This window comes from Sphaeramia orbicularis, chromosome 15, assembly GCF_902148855.1.
Source record: "Sphaeramia orbicularis chromosome 15, fSphaOr1.1, whole genome shotgun sequence".
In the NCBI taxonomy this organism is placed as follows: Eukaryota; Metazoa; Chordata; class Actinopteri; order Kurtiformes; family Apogonidae; genus Sphaeramia; species Sphaeramia orbicularis.
Genome location: NC_043971.1, coordinates 32,728,528 through 32,749,816, shown reverse-complemented (window position 1 = coordinate 32,749,816; position 21,289 = coordinate 32,728,528). Strand labels below are relative to the sequence as shown.

The 21,289-nt window shown below is 41.4% G+C and overlaps 1 protein-coding gene across 9 annotated transcripts in view; it reads left to right on the top strand.

Moving 5' to 3' along the window:
• Positions 1-2,714: 2,714 nt before the first annotated feature.
• The window catches only part of LOC115433786 (transcription factor COE3), a 67,787-nt gene continuing 49,212 nt past the window's right edge, over positions 2,715-21,289 (top strand). For 8 of the 9 annotated variants that reach the window (XM_030155289.1, XM_030155285.1, XM_030155287.1 and 5 more), the window contains exons 1-6: positions 3,310-3,440; positions 3,729-3,885; positions 4,182-4,245; positions 4,588-4,643; positions 6,656-6,729; positions 8,479-8,547. In XM_030155289.1, coding sequence (XP_030011149.1) covers positions 3,310-3,440; positions 3,729-3,885; positions 4,182-4,245; positions 4,588-4,643; positions 6,656-6,729; positions 8,479-8,547 — 551 coding nt within the window. Of the gene's footprint in view, positions 3,441-3,728; positions 3,886-4,181; positions 4,246-4,587; positions 4,644-6,655; positions 6,730-8,478; positions 8,548-21,289 lie in introns of all 9 variants that reach the window. The other variant, XM_030155291.1, reaches the window with a different exon arrangement.

Genomic DNA, 21,289 nt, shown 5'->3' with positions numbered 1-21,289 from the left:
TTTAATCGAAAAAAAGGATCGCTTTAAGACAACCTATGTGATAACGCCATGAGCGAACTTGTTTGGTATGTGCTAATAAGACTTGTTTTTCTCCTTTTTTTTTTTTTTTTTTTGCCAATCAATCCATTAGGAAACAATGCAGGTGAGCATAATGAAAGTGTTGTCCCAATAAAGTGCATCGATGGACAGCTGGGCAGCGGCCGGCTGATTGACTTTGCCTTGACATCTGGGAGGCCCGCTGGCCCCTGGCACGCGTATAGGCTGATGTCGCCATTTACATGCAAATTTAAGGAGATCATGAGGGCCTCGCCCCGTAAATTCACACAAAAAAGAAGACGTCACCCTCAATACGGAGGAGGCTCGTCCCGTCGAGACGGGAGGTCTTCGAAGTCACCCTGTACATTTTTATTGAGAGCCACGCGTCCTGAGGAGTTTGGTTTTATATCAATGGTCAGGCCCGAATCTTTGGGGGTTCATTCATTGTGGCCAGTGAATAGAAGGATGAGATAACAGCCCCCCCAGTGTCATCAGCCGGTCATTTAAAGCAGCGTTCAGCATGGCTCAATATGTCCAGGCAAAATAGTTTGCACTTGTTCCACTGCTTGTCATCCATCACTTACCTCCAGCGTGTTGAGAAACAGCCTATTTTAAAGTGAGAAATAAGGAAAGAAAGACACTATCAGATCCTCTTAGTTCCACGCCTGTGCAAAGTTTTCATGCATGCAATCACTAAAACAAACGGGGATCAACATTTTCCTTTATTTTGATGCTAACATTTCACCTAATGATGGAGAGCGCATTTTCCACGGTGTAAGCCCACCACACAGATGATCCCACAGAATGAGCTGAGACGGATTCAGGCTCCGCGCCTCAGTGTGTGGAGCAGCTGACTCCCTCTCTCCACGTCCAGATGGCTCCTGCACACAGATTTGCATTCATTTTCCTCTAATATCTTCTGAAATAGCGGGGCAGCTGCATTTGTTGTCAAATACGGTTTAAAACTCCCTTTCAGGACAGCATCGTTACCTACGTGACGGGTGTGGAGATCCATTTTCCCTCTCCAGTCAACAGTATCAGATCTAAGAGGATTTGTCTCAAAGTCTCCTAATTTGATAATCAGATTTAAATCGCCTTGGTGCGTGTAATCAGGGGTTAAGTTCTAATAAGCGACTTGAAACGTGCAAAAAAAACCCACAGAGTTCTGTGCAAAAAAGATATTTGCAATCTCGGTAGAACAGACAAAACATTTACAAACGTGCGTCTCTGTTTGTTTCTTCTATGAATTAAGAAGAGAAAAATGAACAAAGAGGCACCCTTTCAGATTTTTTTTTCATTGATGTTTCTCTAAAAAATTAAACTTAACTTTTTTTTTTTTTTTTTTTTTTAATAATAAAAATATCTTTAAAAATCCACACCCTCATTTTGTGACTGGGCAATTTAGAAATAGATCGTGTAGAGGTGAAAGCAACAGCTTATAATTCACTTATCTTTGGCAGCAGCTATTAACCCTCAGCACCAGCTAGATAGATTGCTCAGGATATAGCACACATCTCTCTTCCTCGCACCCTCCCCTCTCTCCCTCCATCCTCTCCTCCTTTTCACCACTAATGAACCGAATTGCTTGCTTGCCCCTCTCGGACTCAATCGGACATGTAGTTGTACGTGTAGTTGGCTTTTTAAAAATGATTAAGATATTTCTGATTGTCTCAGATTTTGCAGGACGTGCATGAAATAAAGAAGACACAGCACCATGGTTTTCCTTTAAGTTGGTTTTAATGCCTTCAGACACTGTGGCTCTGATTTTTCAAGTGCTTAAAAGATCTGAGTTTATCCTCAGCGATGGAATTGAGTTACACTGACATTCATAGATGCTTATAAAATATGAGTGATGTTTAAATCCCCTACATATTTTGTGCTAACTACCATAAATAAACTAATAATAATAATCTGCTTTCCCAGTCACAACAAAACAAATGACAGATAATCAACTGTTGTTTTCCAATCAACTGCTAATGTAAATGAATAGATTTCTGATCATGTCTACATCTTTGAAATCTGCGTCGTATTAATTACGTTTTAATTAAAGAAAAATACCGCGCAGCTCAGTTTAAAATGCACAGTGTAATAAGACTGATGAAAAAAAAAAAAAACCTTGCAATTGTTGAAATATGATTTATGGACTGTATTCACAGAGCAACAGAGATGCTTCCGATACATTAGTGAATAAATTATCTGATCAAGTCAATTTATAGTAATAATAGTGAAATTAAATCGAATAAATATAAAAATTACTACAATTTATGAGCTCGTATAAAACGATAAATCACAACATTTGCATTCATTAGGCCATCTAAAAATCACGCTCTGAGAAATTCTGATTTTTAACTAATTATTAATATTATTATTATGTATTATTTTATTATTTTTTCCTGATTATGTGTGATGGTTACACCCCGTTGAATTTTCCATATCATTAAAAAAATCAAACTCACCACATATAGGGCCTAAGCAAGAGGAAAAGTGGAGCGAATGAGTGTTCTCAGGCTGCTGCACTATAGGGCTGTACCCGTACAGTGGAGCGCCACTGCCTGACAGGAACCGTCAGCGCTCCATATTTGGGCAAAACCACGCCCCTTCAGCGTCATATTCTGACAGCGCCTCTCCCGTGGGTTTAGAGTTTTGGCTCCCGGGAAAGATTTCAGTCCTCGGGGAAAGAGGGCTTAGTTTTGCATGTTCCCATCCATCCTGCACGACGCGAAAGGGCCCCTTATCCACCTCTCCTGTGTACTAGGAACACCTCCACTGGTGATCAGCCTTTGCCTGTGTTTGTCTTGTGGAGAAGCAGCAGCACCTTTTCAGGAGTGGGTTTTTTATTCAACAAGAAGTCCTGAAGGTTTTGGATGCGGTGCTTCAGGGATGTGGGCACTTTGAGAGCAGCATCACCCACAAACACAAACAACTGCCATCGATTTTTCTGTGAATAGCACAAAAAAAGAGAGAAAAAAAAGAAAAACAAAGAGGAACAATAGCAACACAAAAAAATCTTGTCTATTGAACAATTCACTTTTCCAGTCTGTGGATACCGCTCTAACTAAGTACAGCACTTTGAGAATTGTTCACATCGGACGGACTGAAGAGGGAGGCAAGACCTGTGGACCGGGTTTTCCCTCGCAAGTCTGAATCGGCTCTCGCTACTTATCCCGTGAAAAAAAAAAAAAAAAAAAAAAACAACAACCCTGAAGGATAACACGCTTGGACGTTTATTTCCTTAATTTCGCAGGAGGCTCTTTTTCACGCAAATTGTCCTAAATGTTTGGGATTCAGGAAACTATACCGCGGGGTGGGACGACGATGAAGGAGGAACCGCTGGGTGGACTGAACTCGGTCCGCTCCTGGATGCACACAGCTGGGGTGGTGGATGCAAACACAGCCGCCCAAAGGTACGCATGCCAAAAGCATCTGATTTTTCTCACGCATTCCCTCCTCATCATATCGACCCCTCAATCCCCTGAATACTCTGTATCAATTACGGTCTCCCAATAAATGCCCCCCCTTCGGCTTTCCCTTCTTTCATTACATCAGATTACCCATTATTGTGACAAATCAAGAAATCTCCCCCGTACTCCAGCGTGCTTCTGCATCTCCAATGTTTCCATCAGCTTCTCCATCATCTAGTATCCCCGGTGTCCGGTGCTTAACCGAGATGGTCTCTTGTTTTCTCCCCGCAGCGGTGTCGGCTTGGCACGGGCACATTATGAAAAGCAGCCCCCTTCCAACCTCAGAAAATCCAATTTTTTCCATTTCGTCCTGGCGCTGTATGACAGACAGGGTCAGCCCGTGGAGATCGAAAGGACAGCTTTTGTGGACTTTGTGGAGAAAGAAAAAGTAAGCGCTGTATTTTAGAATACATGCACCCCTATCAGCACATGTATCGAAATTATGTTCTTGAAATGGCAATGGGTTACTAAGGGGAAGTCACGTGTAATATTGATTAAAAAAAAAAAAAAAATTCAATTCGTTGATGACAGAGAGTCGTTTGTTAAAGCGTTTCTCTTTTGCACAGAAACTATGAATATAATTTTTTTTACCCCAACACGCACATATGTGTAAATGATAGACAGCTTTTTTTTTTTTTTTGTGGATGTTGTTTTTCATTTTTCATAAACTGTTGTCTCCTGCAGGAACCAACCAGTGAAAAAACTAACAATGGGATACATTACAAACTACAGTTATTGTACAGCAATGGTGAGTTAAACGGTCATTAATACTGTGCAAACACGTGGAAAATATTAAATAGTTTGGGTGCATACATGGAAAATGTAATAATAATTACAACAATATTAATAATAATAATAATAATAACAACAACAATAATAATATTAATAACAACAATACTACTACTAATAATAGAAGCTGTGTGATAATTAAAAAATATAGACTCATGGAAAAATTTAAATATTTCATAGCGTGTTATTAAACTTATTTTTGCTTTATTTTATTTAATTGCTGAATTTCTAATTGTTCACTTCTTCTTCTTCTTCTTCTTCTTCTTCTTCTTCTTCTTCTTCTTCTTCTTCTTCTTCCCAGGCGTCAGAACAGAACAGGATCTTTACATACGGTTAATCGATTCCATGACGAAGCAGGTAAGCTGTTGTTAACACTTGTATTTACGCACAGTCTATCCCTGTCCACATCCACGGTTCACTCGTGCAAAAAACCTTAACATGCCGTGCAAATTGTCACCCTTGAGATACACTACCTACAAAAAAAAAAAAAAAAAAAAAAAAAAAAAAAAAGGTTTGCAAAAACGTGCTTTCAAAAATGCACTTGTGCCACAAATAAAATCAAATTACCGCGATAACAAGGAAAGACAGTTTCCATTTTGACTGTTTACATTTGGTCATATCATATTGCAAAAGTCTAAAGTGAATTTCACTCTGACAGACTTGGGGGCTTCTTTGTAGGCTCAGTTTGTCCAACATTAAAATTTCAACAGTACGTCTGCTCCATATGATCTGATTTGACTTTCCTGCAAAAGAGTCAAAGGTGACGCTCTAAACTCATTTTAGAATTTGCATAAACTATTACATTTTTATATATAAATGTTAATATTTTTTTTTGCTTAGCTGAATTTCACTCATCTCTATCTGAAGAGAAACACACACACACACACACACACACACACACACACCTCTCTCACACACACATATACACACACATTTAGGTGACTTTTAACCCAGAGCCCAAAGCACACACACTGGTATTATTAAGGTCTTGCGCGCACTTTAAGTCAACGCACAGGTCAGAGAACTTAATTATAATTAGGGAAATAAAATCAGACATCATTACTGCACCTCTCCAGCTCTCGTTTTGCTATTAAAAGCAGGGTTAAGGTAGAGCATTGTGAATAGAGCCGTGAAACCTGGGCCACTGGTCACAGACAACATTCCTGTGCGAATGATCAGAGTCAATGACGCAGAACAAGCAATTTATGGATTTCTGTTTCTACAGCTGCAAATAGCGACATAAATCAGACCAATATAGATAATCGCCCACTTCCCAGAAAAAAAAAAAAAAGAAGAAGAAGGAGAAGAAGAAGGGAAAAAGACATCCATCAGGTCAAGTAGGACAGCTTTTAAAAGCGAGAGTGAGATGCGACCTGGTTCAGATATGTCACTTTCTCAAAGTCACACTTTGATATTGGCCTGAAGCGAGCCAGAAAAAAATACACTGCAATTTATGTATGGCAACAAAACACACACACACACACACATACACACATAGAAAAAAAAATATGTATAAAAACACTGTTAAATAATTCAATTTTGTGTTGTTGTCCTTAAACAGTATTTTGTCAATAATGTTGTCCCTCGGTTGTATTTACACTTGGTGCCGGTTCAGTACGAGGGAGTGAAGTGTCTATCCTTAGAAATGGAAGAAGGAGGGAGGGATCGAGGGAGGGAGAGAAGAGCGGCAGAACTGATAGCTCCACGCCATCTGTTTCAGCCAATGCTCAAAAATTACTCAACCGTACCGCCAGACACCGCTTTTTATCCACAGAAAGATCATTGTTAGCGGCTCAAAATAAACAACAGATTGCCCATTAACACTTTCCCCCAAATATCCCCAGATTATAAGCATATTGATGACACTTCTATTGGATCTCTCCTTATGAAAATCTCTCTCCCCCTCTTCTCCCTCTCCTTCTCTGAGCCACTGAATATTATCTAGATTAAAAAAAAATATAACTGAATTAATATTATTATAATTATCAGTCCTATTGTGTTTTATAATTATATATTTTTACCACCATTGCTTCTAAAATATTGTCATTTTTATTATTAATACTGATAATTCCTATTTTATTTTATTTTTTTAAATGCTACATTGTTTATTCATTTAGATTTTGTTTATTAATTATTGTAATTTACAACACTGGGGAATTGCTGTGATTATCTTAACCATAATTCGTACTTAGCCTTTGCACTCATGTAATTTATTTTCTTGTCCTAACACCATGTCTGTTCATACACTGATTTATTTCATCAAGTGCAAAAAAAAGTAGCAGATATGTTTTTGTAATTATTTGTGAATTTGTGTGTGTTTAAGTGATGAGTGTGTTTTCACTTTATTTCCATCTCATTTCCCTTCAAAGGCTATAGTTTATGAGGGCCAAGACAAAAATCCAGAAATGTGCAGAGTTCTTCTTACCCATGAAATTATGTGCAGGTAAGCATTATTTTTGCTTTGTCCATTTTGCAGATATAGGCAAAAAGTAATTCCCTCCCCTCAATAAGTTTTGACACTCATGATGTGATGCAGCAATTTAAGCTTGAGTTTCCTGTCCTGTGGTCCTTCAGCAAGCAGTGAAAAAGCTGCTGTCATTTCCAACTTTGATATCATATGATTCAACTTTGATGTGAATATGATGCTTGCGCTTTGAATATGACAGTGAAAATACACTGAGGTTGAGCTGAGTGTCTTTTTAGTGGAGGCAGTTTGGATGTTTAATAAACAGTCGAGTGAGACAAGTACATAAGGCGTTTTTAATCTTGATTTTTTTTTTTTTTTTTTGCATTCATTTTAAAATTTTGACAGTCTTATGGCATCATGTAAGCCTGCCAGAGACAATGTGTTTTCTGTTAAGTTATGTGTAGACGTCTCATGCTATGCATTAGTTTTTTTTTTTTTTTTCTTTTAACACAGAGTCAGTTCTCGGTTGATCCCACCTGTCAACAATGATCAGCGAGCCTTTTAGCGTCATTTAACCACATAAATCTCAACCTCTCATATTCCGCTGCTATTCAGCGGTGTCATTGATACTAAAAGGAAAAACGTCTTTTGTTGTTATTGTTGAGCTCAGCATGAGCTTTGTGAACATTGAATTCGGATACTGTCGGTTAACCTCTCCTTTGTTGCACCGGTGCATTGTTCAAGTTACTGGTTGAGAGCAAGTGCAGCATGAGAGCTGAGAATGATTTGTCTTTTTCCATGCATAAACTCATCACTCACGCTCAATTTATACATGCATCCATCACTTATTTGTGACACGTTGAATATGCTTGTGCTCTAGAGGTAATATTTTTATGTCAAGAGGAAGTGTGTTTTGCTGCAGAATAATGAACTGCTTTAAGTGCTACCTAATATACATAAGAAGATAAGCATAATAAGAACAAGTAAAAGCATAATAATCCTTTGATATCTTATCTTATTATATCCTATATATATATTTTTAGTCAGGTAATATACTACTCTTTGATTTTTTTCCCTTTGCTCTTTTTAAGCACCTTTGCTATATCTTTATTATTGCTGCTAGAAAGTATTGTAAATCACACATATTTAAATAATGTGTGCTTGACTGACAGTAGCTTTGCACAAAATCTTTGTTTTTCTTTCCGCACCATATGGCGTAAATCAGTCTTATTCACATATGTTTATATGTTTTCATTTCAAATGCAAGCTGGGATGATGTATTTGTTTATTTTTGCAGCTCTGATTCAAGTTCCAATCAAAGAATTGAAAGGCAGCTAGCTATAGGCTTAGGAAGGAGATGGTTGGAACATGTGGTGTAAGATAGATTAGTGCTTTTGAGGCCATAATTGATAAATGCCCCGCAGAAATATTGGTTGAGGGTGGCACCTTGCATCTCCCTCAGAAATAGCAGCTTGGCAATTAGAGGTAAACAAAAGCTGAAGCTGTGAAAAGTGACTCCCCTGCCTCCTGGCCCAATCCCCACTCCCCTCCCCTCCAACACTAAGCCAAACAACACAACATGTTGTTTTCACCATTTTTATCAGCCATCAGCATCAATGGAATGGATAGATTGAGTGAAGGAAATCTCAGGGCAATTTTTTTTCCCCGATATCAAAACCACTCCAAGGCACTTAATAAATGTATGTGGTTTGTCTGCATTATTTATTTATTTTATTTATTTAGCAAAGTAATGCCTTTACTGAAACACACTGTCTATTTTTCTAGCCGATGCTGTGACAAGAAAAGCTGTGGAAACAGGAATGAGACCCCATCAGACCCTGTGATCATTGACAGGTAGGTTCGCTCTGTGTGCAGCTTTTACTGTGTTTTGTGAACTGGGAATGAGTAAGTGAATGAGTGAGTGACGGAGTGACTAAATGGATGAGTGACTGAGTGGATGAGCAGACACACTGATGAGCTTGTGAACAAATGAGTTCCCTCCCAGCGTGCCAGACGGCCCAGTTGGGCTGACTTGCATCTTCCAGCCCACAGTGTGGGAACTGTGGGTGATTCTGTGTGAGTGGCTGAGGGGTGTCTTTCCCAGGTACTGGTGCACTGAGGGGCGGTCACCACCTGGATAGGGTTTGTTCAATCACAGGTGGTTCAATCACTAGAGGATCATGCTGGGAATACACCTAATTAGCTTAGGCAACTTCACATTTATTTGGCTGGCTTCCCCTCTTTGTTTACGGCAGTGATGCTTACACTGTCAATAGTTGTTTTTCATTGACTGTTTCCTTCTCTCAAGTTAGCTGTGAGCAAGATGCCATTAAAGTTTCGCTTTAGAAGGGATAAACATTTTATGTCTGCTGTTCTGCTGTGCACCTTCAGGGAACTTACATCTGCCGCAATTATATTACCTTCATCACTTTCTAAAGAGGCAGAATAAATAGTCCTTTTTTAGGTATTGTCATTTTTCTCAAAGTGCGAATTAAGTATCTTGTTGAACCTGACTATGTTTAGGCAGTTGGGTGAGCTTGTGTGTGAGGATGTGTGTGTCTGTGTGTGTGTGTGAGGAGGTGGCAAACATAAAGGTGAGGTAGGGGGTGCGTCGATCTCAATGTAACTCTCACCACGTAGTAGGGAGAGACAGCAATGCTAATGTTTGACTAGACGGAATCACTGTTTGCTTAGTGGAGAATGCCTGGTATCTGACAGAGGGGACAACTCTCTTATTAGTAATCAAATAGGGCTGAGCAGTTGTTGCTGCCACTCCACTCCAGCGGCTTCTCATGCATCAGGAAGTAGGAGCTGGCTGCCCTGGGAGCCTGGATGGATTACCAGAGCTACTGCTGTCTGAACTCAAACTCACACAGACACTCACGTAGACATACGCAGATTCACACACAAACACTCACGCCGTCAGACACCCACACACATGCAGATTCCCGTACGCATGCACGCTGCATTTACAGTGTTTAAACTCTTGCTCAGACTCTGGCTAAATGTTTATAGATATTTTTGACATCCACAGTGCGCCATATGCATCAAAAGTACTGCGTTTGTCAGAATGTTTGCTCTAAGTTGACTGCTTAATTTCTTAGTCAGGTGCATTTGTTAGCGAAGGGACATCGAGTGCAACATTAACATATAACTTGAGACATCTACTTTGCCTAATTTCCGCTGCTTTCATGTTTGCTTTGTGTCGCTCTGCTGCCTTTTACTGTTTAGAGTTTCGCACACCATTGTTCTTCAATCTGTGGGACAAAAACATGTAACATAAGTACAATAAGCAAAATGAATGCATGGTGAATTAAAGTCAAGAAGAGGGGTGGGAATAAAAGAACAGGGAAAAAAGAAGCGGATGGATATTGTAAGCTCAACTGGCTCAGGGAGGGCTCGGATTTTCATTGTGACGAGTCTGAATAGGAGTAGAGTATCCCTTTCCTTGCACAATGAGCGGCTCTGTTGAAACACAAAAGCATATGTTCCTCATTAGACCCTCCCATTGTCTCCATGTCGTAACTATGAGCCCGTCAGCTCACCCTAACAGACCCACACAGGTTCCCAGTGACTAAAGGAGGCTTGCAGAGTGGGGTGCTTGTGAAAGGTTGCAGGGTTTAGCAAAGAGTTACGGACATGACCAGAACACACTGTATGAAAGAATATTTACTGCAATTACTTGACTATTCCCTCTGTGCATATGGGTAAGCTTTTAGTTAAAGCTTCCATGTTTTACAGCCATTTCTGTTACATCTGTCATTTTCTCATGCACATCATTACAGGCACCTGTGCTGCGGTCGCTGCTGGCAGAAACTGATTATTTCCAATTGAGTAGAACATAGTTGAGTGACATAAACCTAGAGGAGAGGTTTGATTGTTGAATCAGGCATGTCTCATCTGTCTACAATTACAGTTTGAAAACCAGCTAGCACTGCCACATTTCTTAGAGAAACAGTAGCATGGCCGAACCTTAAGAAACAGATTTGGAGTGAATCATTGATGGCGTTCATTCGCTGTAACATTTTCCCAGATGGTAAGAGGGGAAAGCGCACACAGCTAGCTGGCATCTAGCAAGACATTAACTGGCGTTCCCATGGATCTGGCATATCCAACGGAGTTTGGGAAACTTATCATTCCAAATGTGTCCTATTTTCCTGCGGTCAAGCCAGACATCTGTTTACCCTATTTTCTCTCAGAGTTTTGATACAGATTTTCACTTAGATTTTTGAAGAGGAAGGATTCTCTTAAAAAAAAAAAAAAAAAAGTTGGTTAGATATAGGCCCAACAGCTGTCACAAAGTTTCAGCACCGCTTGCTCTTTAAATATTTCAACACTTACATTTGATGCCCTTGCATTATTCATACATATTTTTGGATGAAGAAAGGCCCTATTTTTGTTGCATTTGGTGAGGTTTTTTATGTGTTGTGACTCAGATTTCAATATCTTTTTGCTCTGTGAAAGAAAAGTCTGTTGTCTTTTTAATAGTGCGCTTGAAAAGTGGTTTTTCCCCTACTCGCTTCAAATCAGTAAATAAACATTTCAGAGGCAGTTGATGTTGTTATTAATTAATGTTATTATAAATACTGACTAAATGCAGCGGGATGTCTATGACCACACCACTTTGCAGTGCGCTATAATCATCTCTCCTCTATATAAATTCAGCACTGCTACAGATGTCACATTTATAAGTTAATGGTCCCTTAAAGTAAGTGGGGGTGTAGGTTTATTCAGTTGGTAATTTGAGTCTTTAGAATTATAGTGATGAGGTTCCCAATATCTGATTAGATGGATTTCCCATTTACAGTGTATGTAGTGTATAACCAAACATAACTCAATTTGCTATGACTCTCCTGGTCTGGTATCTGTCTTCACTCTCTTGCATATTGACTTTGTCTTCTCTTGTGTGAAAGATTAGATACATTGTTCGGGCTTACACATGGATTTTGTAATAAGACAGCGCATGTTGTTGAAAGAGGAGAGAAAATGACTCATTCTGTGTGTCAGGGTTCAGAGGTCACACTAGAGTGAGAAGCTGCAGCAATATATGCACAGAGACTCAGGAGGAAAAAAAAAGTGCACTATAAAGTGTGTATTCTACTCATATGAATTTTGAATTTAATGTGTGTTCATACAGTTTAACATCCCTTGTCAATTTATGCTGCCATTCAGAAACAGATTCTGGACCAGATCTAAACATGTCAACTCCATTTATTCCAGCGGCTACGGCACTCCCTTTCACTTCCTGTCACAAAGGTCAAAGAGCACTGACCTTTGGAGTGTAGCCCAGCCACTGAATAATTCATGACATTGACTTGTTTTTCCCCTTATTTTTCCCCTTGTCTCTTTTTTGGTCAGCACACATGGTTGTGCTGTGGGAGGCTTTTATTCATTTAGCTCATTTATAAAGGCCTCACCGCACCTGTTCGTGTGTTAATGCAATTAAATTTTGGCCTAATGTAAATTTTGCTTAGCTTTCCGTTATGTCCCTCATTAGTGAGCCTGTATTTTCTAAATGACTTTGCGTTATCGTTCATTTGTGGAACACCTACGAGGTCATTTCCCAGAGTGCACTTGACTTGTTGTCAAGTTGTTTACCAGAAACAAAAGACCACAGCTTTAGAACGTCTCACATGTGGTTCCCTCGGCCTTCTAAGAAACAAATCGGAAAATGTGTGTGCTCCCATCTGGTTTTTGCAAAACCGTGATTACCTCCAAAAGCTGAACAAATGCCAGTATTTATAAGGTCAGCCCTTTATGTGGAAATGTGATGTAAATGAGAATCAGCGAAAGGGGACATTAAACAAAATTAAATTCATTGTCTCCTTTAATGTCATTTACATTTTTGGCTAAGCCCTGGACTGTCAAAGAGGATTTCTAAAACCATTTTAATTGCACATCAGCAATGGAAAAGAGGGTGTGTTTTCACTGAGCCGCTGTCTTGATAACCTGCAAAGAGAAGTCTGCTTATGAAGTACCTAAATGACATGTTTTCACTGCATCTGTGAAGGAGCAATTAAGTTGGCACTCAGTAGGTAGTGTTAATCTAGCTTTTTGCACCCACCATCCATTATGAAAACATGATGCATTGGAGAGGTCACTGTTGTTTTGATTGAGAGCTGATTGCTGCGGGTGTTCTCTCTGAATTTTTTCTCTTTTTTTTTTTTACCTTGTACTGTTGAGCACTTGCTGAATGTGTTTTTTTTTAGGCTTAACAGCCACTCATTTAAAGCTGTCAACTCGTATCGGAAATGCTCTCTTTCTATAATTACACACATGCACAGGAGAAATACAAACACCTGCACGCACCTTTTATTCGAGGCTTTACAATGTGTCCATCTCAGCATTTTATTTATGACTGTGCTCGGTGTAATTCATATGACAGATGTGAGTTTTTTAAGCCCATTGAGAAATAGGAGAATTAACTGGCCACCCCTGTCTAAGTCGACGTGATGTTTGAGTGAAGCCTGTCTCCTTCCGAGCCAGAGTAGGAAGAGCAGGAAGTGTTGAGAGCGAAAGCTGTACTTGGCAGCTCTCCTTTGGCTTGCACTTGCCGAAAAATGAAACCCAGACGCTCTCTGCAACCCCAGAGCCAGAACCTCCTTCCCAGTGCTCCAACATCCAGGATTGGGTAATACTGTTCACTAAGCAAAACATTACCTCAAATTATTCTCGCCCTGTTTTCTATTCCCTCCTCCCTCATGTCGGTTTTATCGCAGTTTGTAAATGTCAAGACACGTACAAAGACGCACAGTATAAATGATATTTTCCAAATTATGCTCACATGTTTGGGTTCACATGAGTGGCGGCTGAACGTAACGTGGTGCCTGACGCTCCCGAGGGAGACCCACCTCACTAGGGTAGGATTCCCCAGTGGCATCAGCTAATGGCAAGACTTGACAACAGCAGAGAAGCCGGGGGTGTTGTGTTTTACTAGCGCTGAGCAGGGGTGATGACTTTAACATGTGTGCAGGGAAAGACGGAGATGTTTGTGTGGTGTGTGTGTGTGTGTGCGTGTGTGACTGTACATGCACACAGGCGTATGTATATGTGTATGTGTGTGTGCACTAGTGTGTGGGTTGTGCTAAAGAGAGAGGTGTGCAGTACGAAAGAGTGGCGCGGGCCAACAGAGCGACGGATTCGGCTCCAGCTTGACGGCAGTGAAAGACGAAACATGGTTCCACATGTGTTGAGAAAGAGCAGTCCATCTGTCCATGGAGACAACCCCTCCCCCCTTCACCACCCCCTTCTCTTTTCCTCTTTCCTTCTCTTCCTTTCCCTCTCTTGCACTCTCTCCCTCTACGCCCCCCCCCCCCCCCCCCCCCCCCCACACACACACACACACACACACACACACTCTTTACTCCCCTGGTTCACTGCTGACAGAAACAAGGCCAGAGCTGGGGTGATGGGATGAATGCTGGGCCAAGAGCAATACTGGCCCTTGTATACACACATACACACACACACAAACACACACACACATACTGAAGAGAAATAAGTAAAGGTTATCAAAGATTTTTTGGTGTATGTTTTTATGTCTTGCTAAAGTTTACTATCTTATGTTGCATTCACTGACTTACTTGAGCGCGACATTAATGTGATTTAAACTTGTCTGTGGAGCAATGGAAGTAATTTATTTTGATATTATGAAATAAAACAATCTATTAAGATTTATTCACTTTTCCCGTCACACTGCTGCAATAAGCCTGCGTAGTGAAAATCGTACATTATTGAAATTAAATCCGAACTAAATAAAACATGCCACTCTCTCTCAAATATTTACAACTCTCCTTTATAATTAAACTTTGTAGCTGTTTTGAAGATGTTGTTTGGTTGCTTAAAGCATTAATGACGCAAGAGCTTTGTCAAACAGCTCCTGATTCTGTGAATCACATTTAGGTCACTCAGACCGATGTTTTTTTAGCCATTTTTTCTTTTGAAAAAGGGTCTCCTTTCTTTCTCTTGGCATGTTCTCACTCCTATTCAATCCTTATTAGGTTTCCCCTAATTGTCAAACAAACTGTTGGGTCAACCTCAGTCGTATCTGGCCGTAAAACAGCACATTAGGCCCTGGTGAGGGATATATGTGGTATTTCATCGGAGACGGAGTAATGCTGGGGTTTTATGGTTAAGTACCAGTTCACGCCCACGCCATTTGTTTCACATTAGAGTGGAGGTTTTGTAAATCAGATCAATATGTTCGCTGAGATGTGATTCCTTGTCGGGATCTCCCGAGTCGTTCTTTCCTCAAGTATTTTTCTTAGGGGACTGGTTGTCGATGCACACTCTTCCACTCCCCCTCCCCTCCCCTCCCCTCCCCTCCTTTCCCCTTTCCTCCCATCCTTTCCTTTTTCCCTACCTCTGTCAGTCCCTCCCTACATCTCCACCTCAATCTATTTCCATTTTCTGAATGTAGCAATTTGTAGTGTGACACAGGCTAGATTAGGATGGGAAGCAGTCTGAAGATTTCATCGGACATGGTCCTGCTCCTGCTGGTGTGAGGTCACAGGACAAAGATGGGTGAATTCGGTGGATAGGGTCATCAGTTACCTCGGGGAAACGAGCTGGTCTGCTGGCTGCTCTGTTGGCCCCAGGGGTGCCTGGGATGTATCGGAGGAGAAGCCCCTGAGAAAGAGCCATGAACCAGTGTCATTTATTAAAAGTGACAAGTTATTTCTAACTATAGCTCTGTTTTTATTGTTTTACAATGCTGTCATTTGGAACAGTGCTTCTCTGTTCAGGAATCACAAACAAGTGATGAATGAACGAGGTGACCTGCTTTTTTAACATATACACATGCTCAGTGCACTTACACGACACGTGCGCGGTTAAATTATATTATGTATTTTGTTGTCGTGTTTAAATTAAACAAATGTGTGGGGTTTAATAAAGATCAGCCATATGATAAGTGTAATAAAAATATTTCACCATTCACTAGTTTTCTCCAGGACATTTGTTCAGTAAATTAATAACAGCTTACAGTATGAATCTCAAGCTGACCTCCGCATAATCAGTACCAGAAGTTCCACAGAACATGACCACACTGTGTATGTGTGCACAGAGAGCAGAGCTTCAGCGTCTATTTTTATGTTCGAGCAGCTTGGCTTCTTTTCGTTGTGGAGTTTCTTCATAAAATAACATACGATTCATGCTAATAATGGAATATTTATTCAGTGTTTGACCACTGCTCTTCATCCAGGGTCAGCGAGGTACTCTGCTCCCCCTCTTTTTTTACTGCCTGCCCCAACTGCGTTAATGATATATGACAGAAATTTCCTTGTGCTGGTTCAGTGGCAAGAAAGGTCCTGGCTAGTCTATATCAATCCATCTGACTTATGTTCCCATGTCTTGAATTACCGCTTGATGGAAACCTGCTGCGGGCTTCTCTTGCCAATTGAAATCAGATCTCCTCCACAGCCTGGTGTGATATTGATCCATATTCAACACCCAGGCTGCCGATCGATCAGTATTGATTTACAATAAAAAACACTCCTCTGCTTGTTCAGCACTGCAATCAATACTTTACAGCAAAAGGGGGGAAAAATTTAAAAAGAAGAAAAACAGGATTGTGCTTGTGACCAGCAGGAATTTATAAAAATGTGGGGAGACGCTTCATGTCATTAGGGGACTGTGAGTTTAAGTGACCAAACCTTGACCACGTCGGCACACGGCAGTAGCGCTGAACAATGATCCTCACCCGCCATGTAAGACAAACCAATAAAAATGGTTTAACAGGATGACACTTCTATAAGGACTCATTTATTGAAGGAGGTGTGTCTGTTTCTGAATTAGTGGCACATCTGCACTGCAATGGGGAGTGCTAAAACTGTCATATCAAATCTGTCTGAAAATTGAAACGGAATGCTAAAAGTAGAGGACCAAGTCTGAGCACTTCAGCTTGATTTTTTTTTTTTTTTTTTTTGCGTGTTAACATGATGACACGATTTCCTGTGGTTTTGATATTAATTTGTGTCTCCTTCTCTATCCTGCCTGCGCACACATGCAGAGCCTCGCCTTCCCACACGGTCATCATTAGGATACGAGTACAATACCGAACACACTGGAAAACACCAAGGAGACCCATTCAGCTCCAGTCCAGATCCACTTTTCTCCCTGTCACATCTTAGTCCTAATCTCTCGGACTTCCTCCTCTCTGCCAAATAACCGTTCCCATCCAGCAGGTCCCAGCATTGGCCTGGGCTGCCAACATCTGAAAGTTATTATCCCCAATCTCTGACATCCAGGAGTTTACAGTTATATAATGATGGGGAAAACCACATGTCCCCAGAGGCAGAGAACATTTTTGAGATGCCTCCCCATCTGTTTTGGGGGAGCTGCCCATTTTGGGCCAAACTCAGAATGGCAGGCAGGCAGATTTTTTGTAATCTTTTATTTTCTACCAGTGAAACAGGCCAGTCTGGGAGTCATTATATGGGGTGATAAAGCAAATCCAATTGGGTCAGGTTCCCCTCCACACAGTGCTGGTGGCACCAGCTCTCCCTGCCTCACTGCTCTTCCCTGACTGTGTAAGTGGTGGTTGTTTGTTTGTCCTAGAGAGGCTGGGCTGGGGGACTAATGCAAGCCCGGGGGCCAGCCAGGTCGGAGACGATGGTAAACCCGAGCTGCCTGGTGTAGCAGTGCTCCCTCGCTGCTGGCTCGGCCTTGTTTGGACTGCAGCTCCGGTTTGCTTTCTTAGAGGGAAGCTGAGCCTCAGTAATCATTGAGCCCTTCGCTCGGGTGGGGAGCACAGCCGAAACCAGAGGGAGTGATGACATAGGTCCGCAGAGGCCTGGCCCGGTCCACCCCTGCTGCTCTTAGCATATTTATTTTCTCTTCTCATTGTATGGTTTAAGTCACACCATATTATGTTCGGACCTTATGCATGTGCATAGGCAGATGTGATGAGGTGAATGGCGTAAAGCTGTAGGCTTTGTTTTTACTAATAACGCCGGGGATTAGTGACTTGCTGACCTCAGTGTAATCTTTATTAGTGTGTTAACCATATAGTCTAGTTATGAACCAGCTATATCGATGTGAGGAAGTGACAGACAGGGCATGGACTGCAGAACAGTGACACCAACCAAACTGCACACTGCTAAATTTCTGTCTTAAACATTCCACAAATTTTATCGTCTGTCTGTATGTGTGTTTCTGCTAAAGTGTTCCAAAATCTTTCAGATTTAGATAACATAAGACACCCATCTTACCCTCTGGGCACTCCTCAAAAATGTTTTATTCAACATCACTACCCTGTTCTGTTTTGTTACGTTATTGAAATGGGTTGTCGATTCGAATAGAGTCAACCTGGTGGGCCAATCTCATTGTAGCCAGTGGAGAGTGAAAGCCATCGCTGCAGCATAGGCTCACCAGAACACACACAGAGATTGGACAAGGGGGGCAGTGAGAGCGAGAGTGCCTTCTCCAGATGGAGATCCCAGATATGGGGGAAAATGTCCGGGCCATTTTCCAGGGTTTCCATAATGGGAATCTACCCCTTGCTTGCTTATTAAGTTGTGCACACAAGGAGGAATGAAGATAGAGATGGAGAGCAGAGGAGATAAGGGCAGGCGAGGCGAAAGAGGGACAACCTGCACGCCGTCACCTCTGTTGTAAGTGTCAAGCAGACCCTGTCGGAGAAATCACAGGTCATGTGGATAGATGATTGTCAAAGCACCACATTGATATAAGGGCTTTCTTTTTCCTTGCTTTGAGCTGTGGAGGCACATGATAAGATTTGTTTTTGTTTTCTGTTGGAGAGGGAGAAAGTATGACGTTCAGGTCAGGAAGGTCAGCTCTAGAGGTCACAGGGTTGCAGCCTTTTTGGTACCTCAGTAACCTCACATGGCTAAGCCATTTCTCAGGCTCCCAGAAATTATGGTGGGGTGTAGCGAGGAGGGGGCAGGTTTAAGGGGTGTGTAGGAGAGTGATCTATCAGCGGCAGCAGCAGACATGCAGACAGCATGGCAGCTACTGCAGCTAAACAGAGTGAGACAGATAGTCAGAAGTCTCTCATACGTAACACCAGGAGCTTTAAGACGACAGCACTGAGTGTTATGGATGCTTGACATTGACCTCTTATACAGAGATGGTATATTTATCAAGGTTGTAGGACAATAGTGTATTTGTTTGTAAATTATTTAGTTCACTGGGTGAGATGCTTACCCTACATAACACTTGCCACTTTCGTAAGATAAAAAACATCCATTTCTATTCTGCCTTTTTTGCTCCCTGTCAGCTGTTTTCCACAAGCTTTAGAATTTAGGTGATCATATTTTGAACACTGTCAGTTCTATCAAGTCACATCTACTCTAAAAAGAGAAGGAGAAAAAAAAGCTCTGAAGCTTACATTTTTCTCGAAGAGAAATATTTGTGTACAGATAGGCCTGTCATTTTGTGAAACAACATTCATGATTCTTTTATTGGTACTCAGCCATCACCCCCTCTCTTCCTCTGTGGAAAAAAGGGCTAGTCTACAAAGTGGCTTTTTGTCGTTTGAGAGAAGTAAACTTCATCAGGTCGACGGCGAGGTGTGCTTCACATGTCACTCAGTCGAGCTCCCTCCTAATGAAATGCTGCATACAGATTTCTGCCTGCGGGCTCAGGGGGATAAGACCGTGGTAACAGAATGAAACAAACCCCTTCCCATTCCCTTCACTCACACACAAACACACACACATTCAAAAACATACACACACAAACACACATTCATAGAGCTGTACACACACACTCTCTCTCTTGCTGGAGAGCATCCATGTGAGGAGATCCAAATCTGCAATTTATTCAAATATTGATATTTCTACTTGTCAGGAGAAAGGTGCCTTGAAATTTCCTCTGAGTACTCCTGTCAAAAAAATAGCAGGAAATATGTCAGATAATTCATAAATGGAGTTCAGCGCTGCAAAGTCAGTTGGGAACAGCAAAAAATATATATGCTTGTCAATGAAGAATAGGAGCAATATTATAGAGCCTGCTGCTCATTCTTCCATCATGTCAAGCAAACAGCCTTTGCAGACCCATAAGTGTATGTTTCACAGTCTGCGTGTGTATTTGTGTATATGCATGTATATTTGTAAATGTCTTCATGTATGTACATGTGTATGTATATTTATGCATGTGAATGTGTGTGTGTGTGCTTTGGCTATGTTGTGACTCCTACTTAGATGTGTTTGTTGTCTTTTTCCATCAAGACACCCCATTTCCCATCCTGAAGCAGCCAATGGGAATGTGTCGTGCTTTTTTTTTTTTTTTTTTTCTTGCAGAGGTCCGTAACCGGACGCTGGCCTCCATGTGGTTTGAATTAGGGCCCCAGAAACTGTGAAGGACGCCTCGAATGACGTGAGGCACTTGCAGACCAAATTCCATTCTGCTGAATGGTGGAGAAAAGAGCTCTCCGGAATCCTCCGAGATTTTTTGGCTTGGGCCCGTCAGCGATTAAAACAGGGCGGAAACCAATAACTCAATGAATCATGGGGCAGCGTCCCATGAAATCTCTCATTGCTCTGTCACACCCTCATGAAAACCCAAATCAACTCTAACTCTGCTGATTAGTCTGTTTTCCAAGCGGAGTAGAAAAATCGGACAAAAGTCGAGTTCTTTTCTCCCATTTGTTCAGTATAACTTTCAAACCTCCTGACCAAAAAAGACACTCTCTCTTCTCCCTGTTAGTTTGCTCCATTTTGACAAAGTGTAGGCTTCCTGATGATGCATCGCTTGACCATGTTGTGCCAAGGGAAGACAGAATGGGACTCCACATATCTCCTGCGGTCATGTGATGCCATAGTTCATAGCCATTGATGAGATGCAGTTTGGCACAGCTTGGGACCCATCTGGGAGATGCAGATACGCAGACAGGAGAAGTATTTTACAGCAATGCATCTGTGCGCTTGAAGAGCTATTTAGCATATGCTGCTATATGAGAGAATTTGCCTGGCTGTTGCCAGCTGCAGATTAGTCTTCATTTCTCAAAAAAATCTGACAGAACAGCTGATGCATTGTAGAAGAGCAGCATTGGCCAAAATATTGTTTTATGTTAATGAGGCATGTTTTTAGTATTTTTCTTAATAACCTCTGCAATAAGTTTAATTATTTTGCCAAGATAATCCAAGTTAAACAGACTGTATTGTTAATTTCTCTACCAACAATAACAATGTCATGCAGGGTAGTAATACTGCTGCCAGCGCTGCTCGGTTTGTTTCTGTTAGCTCTTGCAGAAGTCAAAGCCCATGCTGCTGCTCTAACTCAAGTGGCTGATATGTTAGGCCATCTAGGGCATGGCAGGCGGTTGACAGTCCATGCAGCCTGTCTACCCACAGGACATCTCCACATAGTGTGTCCACAGCGGGGCCAGTGCTGTCATCTGGGCCCACTATGGACCACTGCTCTGCTGACAGTGAGAGGGTAAACGTTTACCACCTCAATCCCCCATTAACTCGGTGAAGGCACTTCGATCCTCTGTGAAAATAATGATATTGATTGGAGCTTGGCTCTACAAACGAAACGGTTGCAACTAAAAGAGGGATGGGCCTTTGCATTAGAATATGGGATTTTCGAGGATAAAAGAGTGTTTGGATCTTGTTATATTTTTCCTCTCCTC